Source organism: Lutra lutra, chromosome 9 (genome assembly GCF_902655055.1).
Source record: "Lutra lutra chromosome 9, mLutLut1.2, whole genome shotgun sequence".
In the NCBI taxonomy this organism is placed as follows: Eukaryota; Metazoa; Chordata; class Mammalia; order Carnivora; family Mustelidae; genus Lutra; species Lutra lutra.
The window spans coordinates 116814065-116839806 of record NC_062286.1 but is presented as its reverse complement, the minus strand read 5'-3'; the positions used below and the strand labels follow the sequence as shown (position 1 = coordinate 116839806).

At 53.0% G+C, this 25742-nt stretch overlaps 1 protein-coding gene across 1 annotated transcript; it reads left to right on the top strand.

The window, feature by feature from the left end:
* Positions 1 to 7475: 7475 nt before the first annotated feature.
* Positions 7476 to 24977, top strand: RBCK1 (RANBP2-type and C3HC4-type zinc finger containing 1). Its single transcript, XM_047744431.1, is given in 14 exon segments — positions 7476 to 7535; positions 8140 to 8229; positions 9352 to 9496; positions 14902 to 14995; positions 15122 to 15320; positions 16447 to 16568; positions 16727 to 16742; positions 16745 to 16899; positions 18029 to 18189; positions 19255 to 19366; positions 21941 to 22120; positions 22824 to 22922; positions 23198 to 23341; positions 24293 to 24977. Coding segments are annotated over 13 exon segments (1530 nt in total). The 5' UTR covers positions 7476 to 7535; positions 8140 to 8207; the 3' UTR covers positions 24374 to 24977.
* Positions 24978 to 25742: the final 765 nt, after the last annotated feature.

Sequence of the window (25742 nt, the reverse complement as noted above, 5' to 3'; positions counted from 1 at the left end):
TATGGCTGGCTGCAGACAGGTGAGGGAGACTGTCCAAGGATCATCCAGCCACCAGCCTGCAAATGGACGGATCAGTCAGCTGGCCGAGACCAGAAACTTGCCACAGGTTTGTGAACTAATAAAGAGATCTTTTTTTTTTTTTAAGATTTTATTTATTTATTGACAGATCACAAGTAGGCAGAGAGGCAGGCAGAGAGAGAGAGAGGAGGAAGCAGGCTCCTTGCTGAGCAGAGAGCCCGATGCAGGGCTCGATCCCCAGGACCCTGGGATCATGACTGAGCTGAAGGCAGAGGTTTTAACCCACTGAGCCACCCAGGCACCCCAAGAGATCTTTGTTTTAAGCCACTGAGTTTTAGGGTGTTTTGTTACATAGCAGAGCTAACTGATAGACGGACAAGTCAACTTCCTCTCTCTGCAGCCAGGATTGCGTGGACAGGGGTCCCAAGCTTGCTTCTTTCCCTGCTTCCAAAGGACAGTTGGAACCACACAAATGAACAGTCCCAGTTCCCTCACTGAGTGTCCTCTCTGGTACCAGTGGAGTGAGGGGAAGGGACACAACTCATATAAAATGGGGGTGCCCAGTGGCAGGTACTCTGCTAACTTTTTATCTACATACATGGCGGGACTTGTTTGATTCTCACGCAACTCTTAAGAGGAATGTGCTTGAGGTAAGAAAAATGTGGTTTAGATTAGAGAGCAGAAGACTCAGCCAAGACCACACAACAAAGAAAAAGACTCACCCAGTTTTGCCTTGAAGCAGGAACTTTTTTTTTTAAAGATTTTATTTATTTATTTGAGAGAGAGAGTGAGAGAGCACAAGCAGAAGGGTAGAGGGAGAGGGAGAAATAGACTCCCCGCTGAGCAGGGAGCCTGATGCAGGGCTCAATCCCAGGACCTTGAGATGGTGACCTGAGCCGAAGGCAGACGATTAACCGACTGAGTCACCCAGGGACCCCATGAAGCAGGAACGTTTGACAATGTGGGTCAGAGGCAGCCGCATTAGAACTGGCACAGAAAAATGCAAAATCCACTCCCACCAAGTAATGCATGTGGCCACACCCTGGATGCAATCAGTGAGGACTTCATGTTCTGTTTATATTCATATATGATCATTGTAAACGTTTACATTATCAACTGGCGTACATGTATATTATTGCAAATGAGGGACTATAGGAAAAAAAATTTTTTTAATTGTATTTATTTATTTGACACAGAGAGAGAGATCACAGTAGGCAGAGAGGCAGGCGGGGGCTGAGTGGGGCGGGAGGGAGGGGGAGCAGGCTCTTGGCTGAGCAGTGAGCCCGGTGCAGAGCTCTATTCCAGGACCCTGAGACCATGACCTGAGCCAGGCAGAGGCTTAACCCACTGAGCCACCCAGACGTCCGGGACCATTACAAATTTAATTGAGGTTTTTCTCTATAACTGGGAGCTAAACACAAAAGATAATATGTGGCCTGCCCCATTATTATTCGCTTTCGCAATTCAACCACTACTATGAACGGAGGCTATTGGCCAAGCATGGAGCCAGAATGAACGCAAAACGTGGTCCCTCCGCTCAAGGACTCAGCCTAATAGAGAAGCCAGATGTTAAACAGGTAAGCACCCATTCAGAAGCTAATAACCAGGGGCACCTGGGTGGCTCAGTTTGGTTAAGCGGCTACACTCTGCTCAGGTCACGATCTCAGTCGTGGGATCCTGTCCCACGTGGTCCGGTCCGGCTCACTGCTCAACAGGGGGGTCTGCGTCCTCCCTCTCTCTCTCCACCCCCCTACCCCATGCTCCGTCTCTCAATGAAATAAATAAAATCTTGAAAAAAAGAGAGAGCGAGAGAGAGGAGAGAGAAACTAATTACCTCTGTGGTAATTAAGTTCTTTGTTGCCTAAGGTGGGAGTCATCAAATATTCCAGGTGCTCCCCTACTCCCCCAGTCACGTGATCAGTTCCGACCAATGAATAGTGTGTGTGCGTAGCCCTTCTTGGGCTGAGGCCATTGAGAGCTGGTGAACCTTACACCCCTCTCGCAGGCACCTTGAGGCCCACAGTTTCCCCTGGCTACAAGACGGAGGAGGAGGACCGCCAGATCCACACTGGATTTTACTGAGCAAGACACGAAGCTTCCTGGGTGATGTCTTTGTGAGTCTAGGTGTGTCTGTTGGGCCGTTAGGTTTAATGACCAGATTAAGGAAAATTGCCCCAGAGGAGGGGAGGAAATTTCTCTCCATCAGGAACTAGGCTGTAGCAGTCTTTGCTGCATTACTAACAAAAACTCAGTGGTCCCTGCTTCTGTGGGTCAGCAGTGTGAGCTGGGCTGGGGCTGGGCTGGCTCACTCACAGGGTGGCGGGCAGCCCCACTAGAAGGGCCCCCAGGCTCACTCCCAGCTGTGTGTCCTGCTCTGTCATTGTCAGTCAGCAGGCTCCAAGGAGGCAGGGCTGGGTGGCTCCCCTCTGTTCCACCAGGTGTCTCTCCAGCAGGCTTAGCCGCAGCCCCCTCACCTGGTGGTCTTGGGTTTCAGAAAGCAGTAAGAGAGGACAGATGCGAATGTGGAGCTATGCTGGTGTCACACCTGCAAAAGTCCCATTGGCCAAAACATGTCACACAGCCAGATTTGGGAGGTGGGAAAAAAGATTCTCCCTCTGGATGAGAGGAGCTGAAAATGATTTATGGCTTTTTTTTTTTAAAGATTTTATTTATTTGATAGAGGTCACAAGGAGACAGAGAGGCAGGCAGAGAGAGAGGGGGAAGCAGGCACCCCGTCGAGCAGAGAGCCTGATGTGGGGCTCGATCCCAGGACCCTGGGATCATGACCCAAGCCGAAGGCAGAGGCTTTAACCCACTGAGCCACCCAGGTGCCCCTATACTTATTTATTTTAATGGGCAGCACGAGATCTACTTGATCAAAGATGTTGACCACTGTGTACCCAAACACTGACCCTGTGGGCTGTGGTCCCGAACAAATTGCTGGGTGTCTCTGCGTCTCTCCCTGTTCCCCTGCTCTCTGCTTGGCTAAGCCCCATCTGGCCTTTGAGGCTGGACCTGGAGACTCTGTGAGAGTGGGCCAGCCCTCCCCTGTGCCTGTGGTGGGTCGGCCCCCTGGGTGTTTGTTTACAAAGCTGATCCTGACCTCTGCTGACCTGTGAGTCAGACTTTGTGCAGTCGTGCATCTTAGCAAGCTCCCTGGGAGATGCTTCCGAGCATCTGATTTGGAGAAACTCTGTATTCTGGAAAAATCCTGACTCCTTGGGGGAAATCAGAGCTCACTTTAGCTCTTTGCTGAGCTTGCTTAACCCCAGCCCAGTTATAAAATGGGTAGAAGTTCCACCTGACCAGGATGCCAGGATGGGCTCAGAGGTCTGAGAGGTCTCTATCAGGGGTCAGATCTGAGCCACCATGCCTGTTGTACCGACTTTACCTCTCCCCTCACCTGGCTTTGTGGTTCTTCTTTCCGCTTAGCCCCACCTGGCAGGACATTCTATCTCTGTTGTTTGCGGGAGTTACAGAAGGCCAGGGACTATGTTTTGTTCATAACAGTCTCCCCCTAGAACAGTGCCTGGCACCCAGAGCTGCTCAATTAAATGTTTGTTGCATGACTAAATGAAAGCGGTTGCTATGCAGACCTTACATGGCTAGAACAAAGCAGGACACTTGTTAGGGAAGGTTAATGTTTACTGAGCATACATCACATGCCAGGCATGGTTCTAAGCACTTTGTCTGCACTATCTCATTTGACATGTGTTAGCCAGCCTCTACCATGGCCCCCATGATCCTTGACACATGGGATTCATGCCCTTGTGTAGTTCCCTCCTACCCTGAGCTGGGTTAATGGGGGTAACAAATACGATGCTGTGAAAATGAAGAAATATGACTTTTTTTTTTGGTAGCAGTCCTTAAGTAGTGTATTATGTCTTCAAGACACCAACAATGTCAACTCTTATCTTAGAGAAGAATCTTTCAGACCAAGGAACCATCACCCTGATGAGTGGCCCATTTGTCATTTTCTTTCCTTCTTTTTAAAGATTATATATATTTATTTATTTGACAGAGAGAGAGACAATGAGAGCAGGAACCACAGGCAGGGGGAGTGAAGGGGGGGGAGAAGCAGGTTTCTGGCTGAGCAGGGGAGCCCGATGTGGGGCTCGATTCCAGGACCCCGGGACTATGACCTGAGCTGAAGGCAGACGTTTAACGCTGAGCCACCCAGGTGCCCCACTTTTGTCATTTTCATAAGCAGCTGAATTCTTCCCCTTGGATTTCTCAAACTCGTGGGTCCCCAACGTGTAGCTAAAACAAAACCCTACAAATGGTGGCCCAGTGCCAAGGGTGGATGTCCGAGTGTGGTGCCGCACACTGGAGCTGCCCTCACCGAAGTGTGTGGGAAGGTGCGATGCTCGAAGGACCACAAAACTATGTGTGGTCCCATGTTGCATCCATGTTAGATTCCCAAACTCGTGGGCTAGGGTCGCGGCGACGCCTCACTCCCACACAGGGATCCCCTCGCCCTCCCCAGTCGTGGGGAATCACTGTCTGACTGAAGGAGTAAGGCTCCGCCATAAATATATCATGGCTCCTGCCTCACTCTCCCAGATCATCTGCTCTTGGGAAAGCCGCTGCCATGTTTCAAGGACACTCAGACAGACCTATGGAGAGGCACGAGCGACAAGAAACTGAGACGTCCTGCAAACCAGCACCAGCCAGGTGTAGAAGCAGCTTTCCTGAAAGCAGCTCCTCCACCCCAGTCAAGAGTTCAGATGACTGAAGCCTCCGCCATCTTTGCAACAACCTCTGAGAGACTTTGAGCCAAAACCAACTAAGAAGGTGCTCCTGGATTCCTAACCCCCAGAGACTATGTGAGGTCTACATGTTTACTGTTGTTCTAAGCCACTAAGTTTTGGGGTAACTCATTAGATATCACTGAGCAATAACTGACCAGATCCTCAAGACAGTCCTATGCAGGAGGGGCCATCGTGATTACCATTGTACGGGGTGGGGGGAGGCCAAGGGCCAGAGAGGGGGCATCTTGTCCCTCATGCACAGATCGTGAGCAATGGGACTGAGCCCAGGTTTGAAGGACTGAAGAGCCTACCTTCTGGGATGAAGGATATCCGAAGTGAATGCCAGCTCTGCCCTTGAAGCCCCAGGCGAGGACCAGAACAGCCAAAAGAAAATACCTGCCCCCACTATAGATTTGTGTAGGTGACCTCAGGGCTGAAGGGGCCATGACTATCACAAACCGGCATGACTATCACAAACCGGCAGGGTCACCAGAGGAAAACAAGGCACTGGAAGTGAAAACCAGAAGAAACAGACACTCAGAGTTCAATTCGGCAATATTATCAGATATAGATTATAAAAGAAAAAAATGTGCACCACCCTGAAATTAATAACAAGCTTGAAACTATGGCCAAAGTGTAGGAACTTATATCAAGTGAAACAGATTTGAAAACCTAATAGAGGGGCACCTGGGTGGCTCAGTTGGTTAAATGTCTGCCTTTGGCTCAGGTCTTAATCCCAGGGTCCTCGGGTCGAGCCCCTCGTGGGCCTTCCTGCTCAGCTGGGAGCCTTCTCCCTCTCCTTCTCCCTCTCCCTCTGCCCCTCGCCCCTGCTCATTCTCTCTCTGTCTTTCAAATAAATAAATAAATAAATAACATCTTTAAACAGAAAAAAAAAAAGAAAGAAAAAAGAAAACCTAACAGAACTTCTAAAATAAAAATACAATAACCAAAATAAAAAATTCAAAAGCTTGGGGGGGGGCGCCTGAGTGGCTCAGTTGGTTAAGTATCTGCCTTCGGTTCAGGTAACAATCTCAGAGTGGTGGGAGTGAGGCCCACATTGGGCTCTCTGCTCAGCGGGGAGTCTGCTTCTCCCTCTCCTTCTGTGTTCTCTCTTGCTCTCACTCTCTTTCAAATACATAAGTGAAATTTTTAAAAATAAAAACCATTCAAAATCTGGGTTAAACCACAGAGCTCTACAGGCGATTCAAATGTACAGCCCAGGTTGAGAACCTCTGTGTTAAGAGATGCATTTCAGGGGAAAGATAAGTGACCCTAGATGAAAGTCAGAGATTCCTTCATTCGTTTAAGATATAATCCTTGAGCACCTATTACGTTAGGAACTGTCCCAGACACCAGGAGCAGTGAGCAAAATATATAAGAGTGTTGGCCTCTAGAAGAGGGAAACAGACCAAACCAAACCAAACAAAACAAAAACTCCAACCAAGATATGTAAGTAAAATATGTCATTAGATAGTAATATATGCTTTAGAAAAAAGAAAAAATAAAGCCAGGAAGGAGGGTATGAAATGATGGATGTATATGGTTGTGTGAAGTTTCAGACAGAGTGGATGGGGAAGACTCTTGGGTAAAGACCAAACTAAAGGGAGAGAGCAAGCCATAAAGATATTTGGGTTATGGCATACGCAAAGGCCCTGAGGTGGAGTGTGTTTGCCTTGTTGCAGGAGCTAAGAGGCCAATGGGCTTGAGTGGAGTGAACCAAGGAATCGAGGGAGACCTCATTAAAATGGAGGGGAGGCCAGAAAGGGGAGCTCTGACAGGTAGTCTTGGAGGTCCCTTACAGGAGGAATTGTCAATTACACATCCCAACAAAGAGTCCTCAACTGGAAAGAATAAACTACAGGCCCCAAGAGGGAAAGAAAGATGTGCATTGCATCTCCCACAAGAAATCCGCTACCTCTGTAACTCCGCCAATGAGAAACTGCCATCACCCTGAGCTCTTGCTTTTCTCCAGCAGACTTGGTTCAAAGCACCAATTTCCTCCTCCTCAGTAAAATAATATTCCTTTGCTTTGTTAGACTTGCCCGTTGTTTTCATAGCTTGAATGTCCCAAATCGTAATTCTTGGCTCTTCCTGAATAACCCATTTTGCTGGGAAAATAACGGGCTGTTTTATTTTTTAGGTTTAACAGTAGACAGAGAAGGGGAGGCAATCTGCAGTCCGTGGGGGAGGATCTCGGCTTTTACTTTGCCATGAGAGTGTTGGGAACTACTGGGAGTGTTTTGAGGAGTGACGTGGTTTGATTTACATTCTTTTTTTTTTTTTGAAAGATTTTTATTTATTTATTTGAGAGAGAGAGACAGTGAGAGAGAGCATGAGCGAGGAGCGAGGAGAAGGTCAGAGGGAGAAGCAGACTCCCCATGATGCTGGGAGCCCGATGCGGGACTCGATCCGAGACTCCGGGATCATGACCTGAGCCGAAGGCAGTCGTCCAACCAACTGAGCCACCCAGGCGTCTTGATTTACATTCTAGGGACCCTCTGGCAGCAGGTGGAAAATGGACTGCTGCGGCCAAAAGGAGAAGCAAGGAGCCAAGTGAGGCTAGGGCTTCCGTTGGTCTTGGGCATACAGAGCTGAGGATGGGGGCGACTCTCAGGTGTGCGGGTGGGTCCACTGAGGCTGAGCCCCACCCCAATAAACCACCCAAGTCCCCGCCCCCGCATGCACGGCCCCGCCCCCGTCCGGGCCCTGCCCCTCCGTCCGGGCCCCGCCCCCCCTCCCCGCGGCACTGCGGGCGCGGCTGGGCGGGTGAGTAAGGGTCGGGGAGTCGTGGGTCAGCCCAACGGTGTCACTCCGGCCAAGGTCCCGAGGACCCGGACCGCCGTGATCCGGAGTAGGCGGGGACCGCCGGGGACTGCGTAGGTGGCAGCCGCCGCTCGGTGGGCCGGGTGGTGTGTGTGGAGGGGGTGTCCGGATGTCCCGACAATCCGCTGCCCCACTTCCGGGGCCTCCACTTTCACTTTCCCTTCCGCTGTGCTGCTTTTCTCCCCTCCCCTCCGTGTGAGACCGCCCTGCTGGGGAGGCAGTGTTGCTGCAATCCCGGGCACCGGGCGACGCTCCCAGCAGCAGAAAGTGGGGGCTCTCCCCGGGGACTAAACAGCACCCGCATTGCGGCGTCACTCTCATCCCCGCGGGCTTGTCCCGTTTCCTCTGTCGCCCATTGTGGGCTTGGCTTGGTGCCGCCTGCCCTTTCACCTCACACGCGGGGTCCTGCCGGTTCCCAGACCCAGACCCCCGTGCTTGTGATGTTACCTGATTGCCGCTGGGGACATCAAGGCACAAAGAGGGCTCGGGCCGCGTTGGAGGTCACCGGCCGGGGCTGAGTTGCTTCTGGTCGTCCGTCCTCTGCCAGGTGACCCAGGGATAGCATTTCTCCGGAGCTGCTGCCCCCGCCCGGGGGGATGGGCGCAACCACGCCAGATGGACGAGAAGACCAAGAAAGGTGGGCACCCCCTGGAGGCGGCTGGGAAACTTCCGTTAAGAGATGGGCCCCGGCAGGACCCGGCCTCCCCTGCCCAAAAGGGTCCGGAAGAAGCAGCTTTAACCGTGTCCTTCCTCTACCCACCGGTCCCTGAGTTTCCTTCCTTGAGGCCTGGTTGCTGCCAGAAGCTTGTCATTCAATTATGGGATGCCCCTGAGGCCACCATGAGCCAACCTGGCTGCAGTGGGGTAGGGAGCTCCCAGAGGGCACAGAAGACCTCACAGGCTGGTAGGGGAGACAGATCTCAGCTGACCTGAGTACCAGGCACTCTTGCCTCCCCTCTTGCCTGCTCCAACTAACCTCGTAGGACATGTCAGGTCACCACCCTGCTTAATCACCACTCCCCCATCCCTCCTCCCCGGCAACCCGGTGTTCCTCTGTGTCCTTAAAACTGAGGCCAGAGCCCTTGGTTAGCCCACAAGGCCCTTTGGGCTTTATTATCCTCATAATCTTATCCCACTCACCCCCTTGCTTGTTCTGATGGAGCTCCACTGGCTTCTTTCTGTTCTCATCTAACCATTTCTTGCTCAAGGCCTTTGCCCTTATCCTTCTCTTCACCTGGTAGACTCTTCTCTAACTAGGTCTGGACATATGTAGCTTCTCCTTCTGGTCTCAGCTTCAGCATCATCTCCTCCTAGAGGCCTTCCCTGATCTTACCCTGTCTATTTCCTTGCCAGCCTGGATCACAATCTGAATTTTTTTCTGTTGTCTGTTTCCTTACTGGGCTGGGAGGTCCATGAGGAGAGGGACCCTGTTTATCTTACTCAGTGCTGAATCCCAGTTTCTGGGACAGTGGTTGGTACACAGTTGGAGCTCAGTAAATGCTTGTCAGATAAATGAATGGAAGTATGGGGACCTGGGAGTATGAAGGAAAAACAGAACCAAATGAATAGGGAGGTGGAATGGGAGTTTCAGAGACAGCCATTCAGAGAAAGGGATTTTTAAGCTGGGTACTGTTGGATATGTAGGAGTTCACCTTGAAGACAGAGGAAGCAGCATATACAAAGGATAACCACCCCCCTCACCCCCAGCTCCTAAAAGATAAACTCTGTGCTAACCTGCTTCCACTGTGCTGGGTTTCAGCGGAGGAGATGGCCCTGAGACTCAGCCGAGCCGTGGCAGGCGGGGATGAAAAGGTGGCAGTGCAGTGTGCCATCTGGCTGGCAGAGCAGCGGGTGCCCCTGAGTGTGCGACTAAAGCCTGAGGTCTCCCCAACACAGGATATCAGGTGAGGAGTGCACGGGTGGCCAAAGATGTAGGGTTTCCCGAACCCCAGCAGACCACAATGTATTCAGTGATGCTTAGTGGCAGGTTCTGGTTCTGGTGTCAGGAGACCTAGGTTCAGACCCAAGCTCTATCACTAATCAACTGTGAGATCTATGGCAAGTCACCTCCCCTCTCCGAATTTCAGGGTTTTTTACATTTTTAAAATGAGGCAATAATAGTAAGCTATCTCATAGGGTCATTAGAAGGTGTAATAGAATGTTAGTCCTCATGTAACAGAAAGAAACCTAGTAACAGTGGCATGAACAAGTTTGAGGGCAGGCGGTGGAGATGTGGAGGCTGTGCTTCCCAGGGTCTTCAGAGACTCAAGCTTCTGTCCTTTTATCCTGCCATTCATGGACTCCATTGTGAGGTCTGCTTCATGGTCTAAAGTGGCTGTTCCAGCTCCAGCCATCACATCAGCATTCTTGTCAGCAGGAAGGAGAAAGGTGTAGTGTCTCTCCCGATCAGATGGGGGAGGCCCCCAGATGTGGGGCCGCCCACGCCCAATTGGGTGGCAGCCCCAGGGGCTGAAAGAAGTCACCCTAGGCTGAACAAAGGACATAGAAGTTTATTGCATACACTGCAAGGGAGCAGTGGCAGGAGAGCAGAGCAGAGACTGCGAAGAGGCAGACTGGGGGGCTGAAATTAAGGGGCAGAGTGAGGAAGTAGGGGACCGGAAAGGATGGAATTTTCCCTTCATTGGTAAGTGTGCCGGGTGTAAGGTAACCCATTGTCAGCTAATGCTATGCGTGTGTTGTGGTGGGTCTGTTTGGAGGTGGGTTGCTTAATGAGCCTGTTTGCATTCAGCTGTGGGCCCTTTTGCCTTGATCACGTTTCCATTGCTCCAGCTAGTTGCCCCAAAGCGGCCTCCACAGAAGGGCAAAAGGATACCCCCTCCCACACTTGAGAGCACACAGCTCAGAAAGTTGCCCACTTCTTCCACTAAATTCCTGTGGACCAGAATTTATTCTCGCAGCCACGCTCAGCATGAAGGGAGGCTGTGAAATGTGACCAGGTATCCAATAGAATTCGGGGGTTTTGTTAGCAAGAGAAGCGAGGGAGGATGGCTACTGTTCGTCTTTCCCCAGGAGACTTAAACTTGACGTTGTAATGCTTAGCACTGCGCCTTGCACATGTCAGTCACTCAATAAACAGTGGGGTTTGTCTTTTTTTTCCTGCTGCTTTTCTGTTGTCTTCTACTGAAGACAGTAGTTTCATAGTTTGTGATTTTCAATGTTCCTGGTGGATCCCATTTGATTTTTTTTTTTTTTTTTAGATTTTATTTATTTATTTGACAGAGAGATCACAGTAGACAGAGGCAGGCAGAGAGGGAGGGGGGGGAAGCAGGCTCCCCGCCGAGCAGAGAGCCCGATGTGGGACTCGATCCCAGGACCCTGAGATCATGACCCGAGCCGAAGGCAGTGGCTTAACCCACTGAGCCATCCAGGCGCCCCCATTTGATTTTTTTATGGTTTCATTGAGGTAGGGTTGACATACCATACAATTCAGCAATTTAAAGTGGATAGTTCAAGGCTTTTAGTATATTCAGAGTTGTACAGCCATCACCCTCAATCAGTTATAGAACTTTTTAAAGATGTTATTTATTTATTTGAGAGAGAGAGAGCAGAAGCAGGGGGAGTGGCAGAGGGAGAGGGAGAAACAGGCTCCCCACTGAGCAGAGAGCCCAATGGGGGGCTCCATCCCAGGACCATGGGAACATGACCTGAGCCAAAGGCAGACGCCTAACTGAGCCAGTGCTCACATATTGAACGTTTTTCTCACCCGCCTGCAGAACCCCGGTCCATACTTATTAGTAGTCACTCCTCATCTCCCTGCCTTTCTCCAACCCCAGCCTTAGGCGGCCACTGATCTACTTGTTATCTCCAGGGTTGTGCCGAGTCTGGATATTTCATGTAAATGGAATTGTACAATATGTGGCCTTTTGTGTCTGGCTTCTTTCACTTAGCATAATGTTTTCTCAGTTCACCTATGTTGTAGCATGTATCAGAACTTTATTCCTTTTATTTTTATTGTTATTTTTTTAAATAGGCTTCCCTAAGTGTGGAGTTAAGCTGGGGGCTTGAACTCACGACCCTGAGATCAAGAGTCAGATGTCTAACTGACTGAGCCACCCCGGTGCCCCAGAACTTCATTCCTTTTTGTTGCTGAATAATAATCCACTGTACGAATATACCATATTTTCTCTATTTGTAATCATTTGATGGACATTTGGTTTTTTTTCTACTTTTTGGCTAATATGAATAATGTTGCTGTTGTGAACATTTGTGTCTAAATATGGACATATTTTTTTCCAGTTTACTGAGATAGCATTGATATGTAACATTGTATTAGTTTAAGGTGATGTGATGTTATGATTTATAATAAGGAGTATATATTTGGTCTTTGTCCTTTCCTGGCACAAAACTCCTTGGAACTTTGTAAGTAATGAGAGTGGTAAAGGTGCCTTTTGTTATGTGAATGAGGTGACTTTTGGAATGTCCCCAGATTACTTAAGAATAGGGGCTGGGTGGCGTGCCTGGGTGGCTCCATGGTTTAGCCTCCGCCTTTGGCTCCTGTCATGACTAGGGGGAAGGAGGGCTTGATCCTGGGATCAAGCCCCGTGTTGGGCTACCTGCTTAGCAGGGAGCCTGGTTCCCTCTCCTACTCCCCCTGTTTGTGTTCCCTCTCTTGCTGTATCTCTGTCAAATAAATAAAGTCTTAAAAAAAAAAAAAAAAAAGAGGAATAGGGTCTGGTCCAGAGAATCCAACCCTGTGATTAAAGGGTTGGAAATTTCAGTACTATCCCCCTGACGTGGGAGGGGTCAGGGGCTGGAGTCTCCAATGACAATGGTTTAATCAGTCATGCCTGTATAATGAAATCTTCTTAAAAACTGAAAAGTACAGCATTCAGAGAGCTCCAGGATTGGGGAACACATGGAGATTTGGGGAGAATGGTGCAATCCAAGAGGGCACAGAAGCTCCTCACCCCTTCCCATATACCTTCCCCTAAGTGTCTCTTCCATCTGGTGGTTCCTGAATTATATCCTTTTATAAAAAACCAGTGATCAGTGATCTAGTAAGTAAAATGTTTGAGTTCTGTGAACTGCTCTAGCAAATTAATTGAACCTGAGGAGTGGTTTGTTGGAACCCCAAGTCTATAGCTGGTGAGTCAACACAGGTGACAACCGGGCTTGTGATTGGCATGGAGGGGGGAGGGGCAGTTTCCTGGGTGTGAGCCCTCAACCTGTGGACACAGCTGCTGTCTCTGGGTAGATAGGGTGGGAATTGAGTTGCAATGTAGGGCGCCGTGCTGGTGCCCAAGAATTGCTGGGGGCTGTGTAAGGAGCTCCCCTCTTCTTGTCCAACGTTGGAAGTGGAGTCTAAGAATCATTTAGATGTTCGCCATAATGATTTGGTACATGTGTGTAGTGGGCAGTGATGACCACAGTAAGTTAACATCACATACTGACATACTTACAGATTTATCATTATTTTTTTTTAACGATTTCATTTGTTTATTTAACAGAGATCACAAGTAGGCAGAGAGGCAGGCAGAGAGAGAGGGGGGAAGCAGGCTCCCTGCCGAGCCGAGAGCCTGACTCGGGGCTCGATCCCAGGACCCCAGGACCCCAGGATCACGACCCAAGCCAAAGGCAGAGGCCCAACCCACTGAGCTACCCAGGTGCCCCCAGATTATCATTATTTTTAAGTAAACTGTATACCCAACATGGGACTTCAACTCACCCCCCCCCCATCAAGAGTCACATGCTCTAGGGGCGCCTGGGTGGCTCAGTCAGTTAAGCGTCTGCCTTCGGCTCAGGTTATGATCCCAGGGTCCTGGGATGGAGTCCAACATCAGGCTCCTTGTGCAGCGGGGAGCCTGCTTCTCCCTTCCCTCTGCCTGCTGCTTTCCCTACTTGTGCTCTGTCAAATAAATAAATAAATCTTAAAAAAAAAAGTCACATGCTCAACTGACTGAGCCATTCAGGCACCCCTATTTTTTCTTGTGATAAGAGCGTTTAGGACTTATTCTCAGCAATATTCAGATATAAACACAGTATTGTTAACTGTAGTCACCATGCCATACATTACCTCTCCATGGCTTATGACTTGGTATCATACCTATGAAGGAATTATTAGTAATAATTCCTTAAATCCATTTATATTCAAATTTTCCCTGATTATCTCATTAACAATTTTTTTTTAAAGATTTTATTTATTTATTCGACAGAGAGAGAGATCACAAGTAGGCAGAGAGGCAGGCAGAGAGAGAGAGGGGAGGAAGCAGGCTCCCTGCTGAGCAGAGAGCCCGATTCGGGGCTCGATCCCAGGACTCTGAGATCATGACCTGAGCCGAAGGCAGCGGCTTAACCCACTGAGCCACCAGGTGCCCATCATTAACAATTTTTACAGTAGGTTCCCGTCAGGACCCAAAGGAGATCTACATGTAGCATTTCTTAATATTGTCTCTTTTATTCCCCCTCTCTTTTTAATTTAAGAAACCTACTCTGTTAATTTAAGAAATCTACTCTGGGACTTCCAGAATTTTCCCACATTCTGGGCTTCTTAATTGCTGTCTCGGGGTGTCATTTAGGATCTCCAGTTTTCTTGTGAACTTGTAGTTGGAGCTGAAGGTTAGGTTCATCAGGAGTCACTTTTTACATTTCCAGGTGTTTGTCCTCGTTTCCCGATGGCTCCTTGCTGTTCTTGTTCTGTTCTATGATTTTTCTGTTTCCTTTGGGATCAGTTCTGGTTGTTTTGTTTTAACCTTAGCCCTTCCTTCCATGCTTTTGATCTTCCAGAAATGTTGAAGGGTCCTTGAGAAGGCTGGTGTTTCTGGAATGACCCCGGGTTGGAATCCTGCCTCTCACAGTCACTCAGTGCTTACTGGGTAGAGTCTATGTGATCTGGCTGTGCCTCGGTTTTTTATCCTAATATAGTGATGACAACAGTATCTGCCTCGTGGGTTCATGGAGAGCATTAAAGGAGCAAAAACATATGAAGTGCTTTGAAGTCTTGACATATAGTAAATGACTGTTGGTGGCTTGGCTAAGGAGCAAAGGACAGAACCAGAGAGGAGGCTGCGAGTAGGGGAGTGGGGCGGGGCCGATTGCAGAGGCGCTCTGTGGGGGGCTGTGGTGAGTGTGGATTTGATTCTCAGAGCAGTGCAGATTCATTGCAGGGGCTTAAGCAGTGGGTTCTGATCTAGAAGGAAGCCCAGGGCTGCAGGAATCCAGAAAAGATCCCTACCGCAGTCTGGGGGGCCGTGGGCATGTGCACATGTGTCTGTACACGTGTGCGCAAGTGTGCAGACACATACGTGCCAATAGCTGGAGGCCGGGCCTAGACCTGTGACCTTCTCCGCAGGCTATGGGTGAGCGTGGAGGATGCGCAGATGCACACAGTCACCATCTGGCTCACAGTGCGTCCTGACATGACCGTGGCTTCCCTCAAGGACATGGTGAGTTGGCAGGGGGCGCGGCCACACTGAAGGGACGCATCAGGGCACATGCTTCCCATTTCGCTTCCACCTCCCTTTACTCTGGTCTTCCCTTTCCACCCTCTCGCTCTCCGTATCCCCTGCCAGGTATTCCTGGACTATGGCTTTCCGCCCGTCCTGCAGCAGTGGGTGATTGGGCAGCGGCTGGCCCGGGACCAGGAGACCCTGCACTCCCATGGGGTGCGGCGGAATGGGGACACTGCCTACCTCTATCTGCTGTCAGCCTGCAACACCTCACTCAACCCTCAGGAGCTGCAGCGGGAGAGGCAATTGCGGATGCTGGAAGGTGAGGCTCGGCCTCTGAGTGGCCGGGGACTCACCTAGATCCAGGGCGAGGGAACAGAGCCCATGGCTTTTGGTCAGGAGCTCTCACCGGGAGGACCTTATCCATAGTGGGGAAGAGAGGACAAAGGGCACCCTGGAGGGAGCCATTTCAGAGCAGTTCTGAGAGCAGCAGGAGAGGGACTGAGTTTCAGTCCTGGCATTCACCAGCTGTATGACATCTGGCAGTCCCTTCTTGTCTGTTCCTCAGTTTCTAAATCTGTACACTGGATATGATGATGATGATAACAGCGTTTATTCTAAATGTTTTGTTTATTATCTGGAAATATTTCAGACTTACAGAAAAGTTGCAACATTGTACAAAGAATTGTATAACAAACTTCCAAGTACCTTTCACCTGGATTCCCCCAAAAGTAACATTTCACCACAATTGCTTTGCTTTGTCATTATATAAAATTATTTATGTACGTCTAAATAACTTTTTTTCTGAACTGTTTGAAGTTGCAGACACGATGTCCCTGTCCCCTAAATATTTCCGTGTGCATGTTCTTGGAAAAAGGGTCATTTTCTTACATTACCACATACAACTACCAAACTTAGGAAATTAGCAATGATGAAATACTATTATCTAATCCACAGATGTTACCCAGATTTTACCAGTTGTCCCACAAATGTCCTTTTATAGCCAGACACCTGGCAGTGGCGTCATGTCTCTCAGGGCCTTTCAGTCTTTGGTGTCCTATGTTCCTCTGACTTTCCTGGTATTTGAAGAGTCTGGCCAGTTTTGTTTTTTTCCTGTCTCATATCCCCTCATGAATGGATGCAGATCAGTACTTGGCAGGAGCATCTCAGAAATGATTGTGCCTCTAGGTGCAATGACCTTTGGAGCACAGGAAGCCGGTCTTTAAGCCGGGGGCTCGAAGGGGCACTCACGGGTGGAGGAGGGACCCCGACCCTGTGGTAGCCGGACATTCAGCCAGGTGTAGGCTCACCTGTCGAATCTGGGGGGGGGGGACTTCCCCCAGGGAGAAGCGAGCAGTGTGGGGGCGGGGCTCATGGCGCCTGGCTGGCTCAGAGAGTGCACGAAGTGGGCTGCTTGGAAATGCCACCCCCTAAACCCTCCTCCCTAGATCTGGGCTTCAAAGACCTCACGCTGCAGCCCCGGGGCCCCCTGGAGCCTGCCCCCGCGAAGCCCGGGATCCCCCAGGAGCCGGGGCGGGGCCAGCCTGATGCCACGCCAGAACCCCCGCCGGTAAGCCGCCCCCGCCTCCGTGTGCGGGTGACCTAGCGCCCTGCCCCTGACTCCGCCTCCATGCTCCTGGGCCCCGCCCCCCATTCGACGCCTCGCGTCGGAACCCCCGTCCGCCCTGCGCGGTGCTCAACCCCCCCATTCCCCGACTCTGCTCCCAGGTGGGCTGGCAGTGCCCGGCTGCACCTTCATTAACAAGCCCACGAGGCCCGGCTGCGAGATGTGCTGCCGGGCGCGGCCTGAGGCGTATCAGGTCCCCGCCTCGTACCAGCCGGACGAGGAGGAAAGAGCACGCCTGGCCGGTGAGGAGGAGGCGCTGCGCCAGTACCAGCAGGTAGGCGCGGGAAGTCCCGGGACACAGGCCGCAGACTGGGCGGGGAGGCGTAGAACGGGAAGGGAGGCCTCTCCGCAATGCCGCTCCTCCCCCGTTGCTGCCTTGCCCTCTCCTGACCCCACCGCTGGTGGAGACTCTGCACTTGACTGCGACTGACCCTCTCCTGGAGATCTTGGGTGCTGAGACCTTGCTCCCTGGCTGTGATCACATGCCCCGCCCCCAGCTTTGACTTACACACCCACTGTGCTTACAACTCCCCGGGCTGTGACTCCAGTACCCTAGGTCCAACCATGCTTTTGTCCACCTCCTCCGTATCCGCCTGTGACCTAGCTCTTGCTCCACGCAAACGTCACCTCACCCTGGACCCTACTGTTCCTGACCCCTACGTCCCTGTTGTGTCACCCCTGACTTCCTATGAGCCTGGATCCAGCCTTTCACCTCTCCCTGGGAGATTGAGCCCGTCCTCTGTCCTGCCCTTCCCATAGCTCTGCCCCCGATCCTGACACAAGCCCTGATTAACAGATACCACATCCTGAGTGCTCCCCATTCTGATCGGATGCCCCCTAACCCCCCACCTGCATTCCCCTTGGATCTGGAGCTGTCCTTTTCCCACCCCAGCCATGACCTCATTCGTGGTCTTACCTACAGCCGTGGCCCAGATCCATCCTCTCTCCCATCTTGCTTTGCTGCCTAGCTTTACCACCAACTCCATACCCCTGACCCACTCTGTGATCTTGGCCGGCTCCAACCCCACCCCGGCTCAGCCCTGCCCTACTTCTTGGCGGGGATGTGAGCCCTGTTACCTCGGACTACCCCCTCAACCTTAACCCTCTTCCTTTCCCTACCGCCATCACTCGCTCACGTGGTTGCAGCCCCAACCTGCCCCAGCCTGGTCCACTTCCTGTCCCTTGGCTTCCTCCCCTCCGCTCCTGGCCCCACTCTGGCCCCACCCTTCTCAGCATCTAGTCTCCTGCCGGCGACCAGGTCCCACCCCCCACCCAGGGATCCTGCTGTACCCCAGCTTTGCCCCGCCTCCGGGGTATGACCTGGTCCCCGGTCCTGCCCCCTTCCCGGTCTGCCCCTCCCCTGAGACCCTGACCGGCCCCGCGGCCCCACCCCGTGTGCCCAGCGGAAGCAGCAGCAGCAGGAGGGGAACTACCTGCAGCACGTCCAGCTGGATCAGAGGAGCCTGGTGCTGAACACCGAGCCCACCGAGTGCCCCGTGTGCTACTTGGTGCTGGCGCCCGGCGATGCCGTGGTGCTGCGTGAGTGTCTGCACGCCTTCTGCAGGTGCGGCCCCCACCCCCACCTCCCGCAGCACAGCGTTTCTCACAGCCGCCAATTCCCGGAGGGCTGAGAATGGGTGGGGCCCGTGCTCTTACATCTCATTGGATGCCCGCAAAAACCTGCGAGGTAGGCGCGGTCTCTGCATTTTGCATAGGAGGAGTGCGAGGTTCAGAGAGGTCTGCGGCTTGCTCAAGGCCACACAGCTCAGGCCTCTGGTTCCAGCATCTGCTCCCTTTGCTACTGCCTGGGCAGGCGCCTGGGAGGGCAGTGGGGCCCTGTCTCCCGCAGCCCAAGCCGAGCCCGCTCTCTGCCTGGCTGGGGGGCAGGCTGCCAGCCCCGGGCTGTAGAGATCGCACCCTTCTTCACCCCCAGCAGACCTTGGTTGAGTGGCCCCTTGGTGCCAGAGACTGTGCCAGGCCTGGGGATCCACGGGTGAACAAAAAACTGTTCATTCCAGTGGAGAGCCTGATGGTAATCAAAAAATGACTGGTATAATTGTAAATTGTGTTGGATGCTAAGTCCTGGTGAGTTATGAGAAGAAAACAAACAGAAGAACAACCCAGGGCCTCTGCTTCGGGAAGGGAGTCAGGGAAGCCCCACGGGAGGTAGCCCTTGAACAGAGACCAGAAGGTCTGGTACAGGGATGTGCCTGGCTCATCTGTGTGGCCAGAGCAGAGGGATGGACAGAGGGGTGTTAGGATGCACCCCCGGGGTTCTTGTGAGCTGTAGTGAGGGGTGCGGGTTGTTCTGGGCAGGTCGGGACGGGAGGCTGCTGGGGACAATGCGGCCACTGTTGAGAGTGGATTGTAGGGGCAAAGAGGACTCAGGGATTCCAGTGAAGTTGCACCTGCAGTCCCCCAGGCAAGGGGTGATGGGGGCCTGGGCCAGAATAGTGGGGGTAGACAGAGGTGGAGGCCTTGCTGGTGGATTTGTGGGCAGGATAGGAAGGGAGAGAAGTACTGAAGCAAAGCCTACCTGGGGTCAGGCCTCGCCATGTGAGGGGTATAGTCTGGGTTGATGGGGTTCAGAGGACGCTAACCTCCACCCATCACCCCTCTCCCCCTTTAGGGAGTGTCTGCAGGGCACCATCCGCAACAGCCAGGAGGCGGAGGTCTCCTGCCCCTTCATTGACAACACATACTCGTGCTCGGGCAAGCTGCTGGAGCGGGAGATCCGGGCGGTAAGGCCTGGGGGCTGGTGGGGGGGCATGCCTGGAGCTGGCAGGTCTCAGGCTGCACACATATATCCAGAGCCTTCTGGGTGGGATGCTGGGGGCCAAGCAGTGAAGAAGATGGGACTTGGGGGGAAGTAGCTGCTTAAGAAACCGCTGTTGTGAAGGAAAGACAGCACAGGTGTTAAGAGTGGGGAAACCTAGGGCCATTGGTCGCGGTGGCCTCAAGTCAGATACTCAACCTGTGCCTTGCTTTTCTCATCTCAGGGTCAAAGTTAGTTTCTTTGAAGGTTGTCTAAGGTTGTGTGTAAAGACTCTAGAGTAGTGCTTAGCACATGGTGAGTGAGCCCTTGTATCAGCTTGCATCTGCTGCGTAACAAGTTATTCCAGACGCTGTGTCTTCAGCCACTGTTTATTTAGTTCATGCATTTGCAAATTTGTCATTGGGCTTGGATGGGTTTAGCCAGATGATTCTTGTAGCGCCTGATTCTTCTAGCTTCTGCTGGCCCTGGCCAGTCTCGGGTGGGTTTAGCTGGTGGGTCCACTGTCCTGGACTGGTTCATGATGGCCTTACCAGCAGTGGGAGGGGAAGGGCATCTGGGTGTCTTTCCACTTTGCTCTCTCCACCCGGCAAGCTGGCCCGGCCTGCCCACTGGCTGGTGGTCCCCAGGTTCCTAGAGCAGCCAGCAGGGGGCTCCAGTGCAAGAGTGCTTGCCCTCTTCTCTCACTTGCTGCCCTCCCAGTGAGCGTGCTTAAGCCCAGAGTCCCTGCAAGAGGGAACCACCCAAGGGTGTGGAGTCAGGGAGACACAGTAAATTGGGGCCATCGCTCCAGCAGTCCATTCCAGTGCTGTAGGCATCTGGGTGCACAGTCGCCTTTACTGTTACCAGTGGCATTACCAAGTTCTCACCCTCTGGGAGTCTCCATATCCCCCCTTGGAAAATTGACTGTTGGGCTTGATTCATGGTTTTTAAACTGCTGGGGAAGGGGCCTTCTCAGAATTGGGCATCTTGGGATTACCAGGCCAGAACATGAGGCAGGGTCAGAGGTGGCTGAGGTCCACATGGGGAGACCCCTCCAGGCACATCCCCAAGACCTCTGTTCCTTCTGCCTCTCCCTCCTGAGAGCCTCCTTGGCTGCACCTAGTATTTCCTGGAGTCCAAGGGGTCTGCCTCAGCTGAAAAAGGGGAGGCAGAAAGGGTAGAGCTTGGGGAACTTACCCCTACAGCAAGAACAGCCCCTTTTATCTGTTGTCTGTGGGGCATCAGGGAAGGGCGGCTCCAGGGGGCTGCTGAGGCCTTCTCACTGCAGCCTGGAAATCTCCCAGACATGGAGTCAGTCATTCCATATGTTCTGACACCCATGTGGTTACCCAGAGGTTTGTCCTTGAGGTCCATCCCTGCCAAGGGCATTGTGATGGGACCAGAGTTCCTGCCGAGGGGTGCAGGGCCCATGCTTCCCCAGAGCCCCTGGGGATTAACCCAAGACAGAGAAGGTCAGGTGTGGCAGAGGGAGAAAGGGGCATGGATCAGCAGAGTAATGCAGTTATCTTTATAAAACACATGCCTAAACCACCTAGAACTGGAACAGAAATCAAAGAGAAAAGTCACCCACCACCCTGCCATCCCAGGGAGTCCCCGACTGCATTTTCCGGTTTCCCATGTCCCAGACATGACTTTATTCTTTTTTAAATTAAGTTTACTAAGGGAAACTTGGCATGCAATAAAATGCACGCATTGCATGCAGTTGGGTAAGTTTTGACAAGTGTTAACTCTTGTAAACACCGCCCAATTGAGATGTAGAAAGTAGGCATGGTTTTTCCTTTGTTGTTACCAGCAGAGATAAAACAGCTTTTGCTCTGGAGCGCCTGGGTGGCTCAGTGGGTTAAGCCTCTGCCTTCAGCTCAGGTCATGATCCCAGGGTCCTGGGGTCGAGCCCCGCATCGGGTTCTCTGCTCCGCAGGGAGCCTGCCTCCACCTCTCTCTCTGCCTGCCTCTCTGCCTACTTGTGATCTCTCTGTCAAACAAATAAATAAAATCTTAAAAAAAAAAAAAACAGCTTTTGCTCTTTTGTGGTAGAGTGTTTCTAAGGATTATCAGAAATCTTATGGCATCTGTCCTGCTTACACCTCTTCTCATAATAATTCTTGTTTCTCAGTTTGGAACGAATGCTTCAGGGGACATTTGCGTGGTGTCTCTTCTTCTATGTTGTATGTAACAACATCTTCCCCAGCATTGCCAGTTATTTTCTTATTTTTCCTTTTTTTTTTTTTTCAAATTATAGAATATACATAACAAAATTTACCTTTTTTTTTCATGTATACTCTCTGTAAGTGCACAGCTCTGTGCCATTATGTACTCTAACAGAGTTGCGCAGTCATCGCCATCATCCATCTCTAGAACTTTCAATCCACTTTCTGAATGGAGTTTTTAAACACTGAGGGTGATGCAAAGTAAAGAGCTGGGGCCAGGTTGAACTTCATGGGTTGGGGGCTTTCTGGAGGATATTTGGGAGCAAGGAGGGCCCTCACGGGCTGTTCTGAACCCCAAGCAAACTGGGTTGTGGGTTGTGGCCTTTTGGCAGCTGCTGCCCCCTGAGGATTACCAGCGGTTTCTGGACCTGGGTGTCTCCATCGCGGAAAACCGCAGTGCCTTCAGCTACCACTGCAAGACCCCGGACTGCAAGGGATGGTGCTTCTTTGAGGATGACGTCAACGAGTTTACGTGCCCGGTGTGCTTCCACGTCAACTGCCTGCTCTGTAAGGTGGGGACAGGGACCCGTGCTGTCTATCCCCTGGTCCTGCCAGGAGCTCACTGCAGCTCAGTGCTTGTTCTCCTGGGAAGGGAGCTGGGGCACTACTAGCCTGTCAGGACAGATGCCCACACGTCTGTGATGGGGCCTGGCCTGGGCCCCAAACTGAGCCTAGGGTTTGGTCCAAGCCTTGGCCCTCGGTGGAACCTCAGCCTAGACTGACCCCTGACCTTGGCCTCTAACCAGACCCTGTTCCCAGTCACAGACTGACCCCAGCCCTGGCCCCTGACGGAGTCTTGCCAGACCCTGACCTCAGGCTGCTCCCTCCCCTCATCATCTCACTTCTTGACTACTGAAGAGACTGGTCTCCAGCAAGGAGACAGATCTGAGCCTGGTCACGGCCTCAACAAGCTCGGTCTCGGAGCATCGGGCCTGCCATCACGCAGTCTAGCTGGGGCTGCAGCTGTGGGGAGGGGGGGCGTAGGGATTTCTCTGGCCTCAGGACTTAGCGTACATGGGTATTATTATCATCCTATGGGACGACCCTGGCCTCCCCTTCCTGACCCCCTTGTCACCTTCCATAGAATGGGTAGCTGGTGTATACAGCAAGGCCCTGTCCCTGACATCATCTAGAGGCAGTTAGTGCCCCTCAGGTCTCTCAGCTTCATAACCCCTTAAGGAACCTTGTCACCTCGAGCCCCTCACTCTGCCGCAGGCCATCCACGAGCAGATGAACTGCAAGGAGTACCAGGATGACCTGGCCCTGCGAGCTCAGAACGATGTGGCCGCCCGGCAGACGACAGAGATGCTCAGGGTGAGGCAGGGTTGGGGCTGAGGGCCTGGAGACTGGAGTTCCGGGAGGTCTCGGCGGGTGGGGGACTTCTCAGCGCTGTCAGCCGGTCCTGGTGTCATCGCCATCCGGAAGTGGGACCTGGTTAGGACAAGTGGGCAGGTGGCAAGCAGCAGGACGGGTGTCCGCAGAGATGAGGCCTGGGTGGAGTGGTGGAGCAGAGTGAGCCCCTGACTCCTGAGGGGACAGTCGGCTTCCCTGTGTGGGGGGCCAGGGGCTGAACCCCCGTTCCGCCCCAGTCCATGCTGCAGCAGGGCGAGGCCATGCACTGCCCACAGTGCCGGATCGTGGTGCAGAAGAAGGACGGCTGTGACTGGATGCGGTGCACTGTCTGCCACACGGAAATCTGCTGGGTCACCAAAGGCCCGCGCTGGGGCCCCGGGGTGAGTGCTCTGGAGATCAAGGGCTTGGAAGTGCTGTGGGGCGGTGTCCTGGGGGCCCTGCCCGAGAACAGGGCACAGCCCCTGGGCCAGGTCTGACTACTGCCTGTATTCATGCAGCTAGTAAAGTAAGAATGTTCTTTACATTTTTTAAATGTTTGAAAAGTACCAAGAAAAGAAGACTGTCTTGTGAGCTGTGAAAGTGACACGAAATCCAAGTGTCTGTCTGTACTTAGCATGTTCCGGGAGCACTGCCCTATACATCCCCTGTGGCCCATGTGCGGCTGCGTTCGTGCCACAGGTGGGGACCGTATGGACCCAGCAACCTGAAGGTCCCGGCCCCCACCCCACCGAGGGCGGCGAGGCGGCTTCGGTCTGGGGGTGTAGGGCAGCAGAGGCAGAGTGGCCCCCGGCACCAACACGCCCTGGCCTTGTGGTTAGGCCGTTCATCTGGAACCCGGAGATGCCGGCAGGGATGGGGCTGGGGCCTCTCACCCGCTCTCCCAAGTCAGCTGGAAACGCGCATGGGTTGCTCCGTGGCAGCCTGTGGGTGAGCGTAGAGGCAGCTGTCTTTATCAGGAGTGTGGTCGTGGAGACGGGCTCAGCATTGTGTACTGCCGGACGTCAGGAGAGACGGAGGCAGAGGGAGCTGCCCTCTCTCCAGGGCCCGGGCGTGAGCCCACCCAGGATAGGCAAGGGTCCATCACATCCTTTGGCTGCTCTGGGTCCAGGGGAGCATAGACTGAGACCACGTACTTAGGGGTGCCATGGGAGCCCAGAAAGGTCTTACTGCCTCCACCAGGTAGCTGAGGCCGAGAGGGCCGTTGGTAGCAGGAGGACCTGCCTGAGCAAAGGCCTGGAGTGGGAACGTACAGCGCTTGGGGGTGTGATGGAGCAGCCCGGCAGAGGGCACTTTCTTAACCGCCATGACCTTCTCTCCTCCCCATCCTCTAGGGCCCAGGAGACACCAGCGGGGGCTGCCGTTGCCGGGTGAACGGGATTCCTTGCCACCCCAGCTGTCAGAACTGCCACTAGCTGAGGATGGCCAGGTCCCCATGCTGGCCCAGCCCCACATCCCCATGCTGCTGTGGGACAGGGCTACTGCTTTGGCTCTGATTTCTGGCCTGGGAGATGCCGTTGTGCTTGGCTGAGACGGGCCTTGTAGAGACCACAGCCCCTGAGCCGTGTGGATGGCTCGTCTGCAAGGGGTATTACAGGGGGCCCTGCCTAAGCTCGGTGTTGTCTGTGGCTCCCTCTGCCCCAGGGCCTCTGCCCTTCCTCTGGGGCTGGCTGGCCAGACCTCTCCACTCTTCTCTGCATCTCTTCCCTCTGCCTGACACAGACGTAAACACAGCCCTGCCGGATGAAGCCTCTGAGAAACCCATGTGAGCCCACACTCTGCCCTTCCCCCGCCCTCATCTGCTGAATGCTGAGCACCCAGAGCCCACCACTTCCTTGTCGGCTCTCTGGGGCTGACTTTCCTGTCTTTGCTGTCGGAGGTTTGGGGCCTCACAGCTGCTGCTAAGCCCGTTCGGAGACGGGGGAGACCTGGTGCTGTCTGAAGCACGGTCTGTCAGACTTAGCTTCTGGGTCTCCCCCTTTGCTGCCTGTGTGAACTAATTAAAATGGCTTTCCAGAAAGGGATGAGTGTGATGTCGTGAGAGGGCATGAAAGCGTCACGGCCGGTCCCCTGCACGTGGGCAAGACAGTGAGTTCTGTGGGCACCGGGGCAGGGTCGGGGAGCCCCTGGCCATGGTGGAGCAGGGTGTGACCTGCACGGGGATCCTTGCTCTGGTCGGGGCACCCTTGTGCCCACTGGAGGGGCTGCATGCTCTTGAGTCTGCAACCCCCTGGACGGGCAATTTGCAGTATGTCCCGGGACAAGGAAGTGGGCTCTGCCGATGGGCCCCTGGGCGGAGTGGGGCAAGGCAGTGACCAGACGGCAGGCCAGCCTTGCTGCAGACTTGGGGCCCCTGAGTGGATGTCCAGGGTTGGACAGCGATCTTTCAGGAACACATGAAGCTGCTACAGTTGAGGGGTGGGGTGGGGGGGCTGGCCATCCTCGTTTAATACCTCAGGCAAGATGGCGCAGTGTTGGGGCAGCAGCATTTACCCGTCATCACTCCGCTGGTCAGAGATGAAGAAAGCATGTGGTGGGTGTCCATTCTGGAAGTTCTGCTGCCTTTTCTCACCAACCCCTTTTCCCCGTTGAGATCTGGTATTTGATGGCGAACACGTATCTGAGCTTCGATGTGGGTTACCATCACGACAGGCAGAGGGTGTCTCTGCCTCTCAAGGCCTGGCTGGATTCAGGCTCCAGAAGTTGGGTTATGTGGCTTTGGCTGGGGTTAAGCGATAGGGCAGGGGTCATTCCGGTCCCTGGATAGGCACTGCCACCCCATCC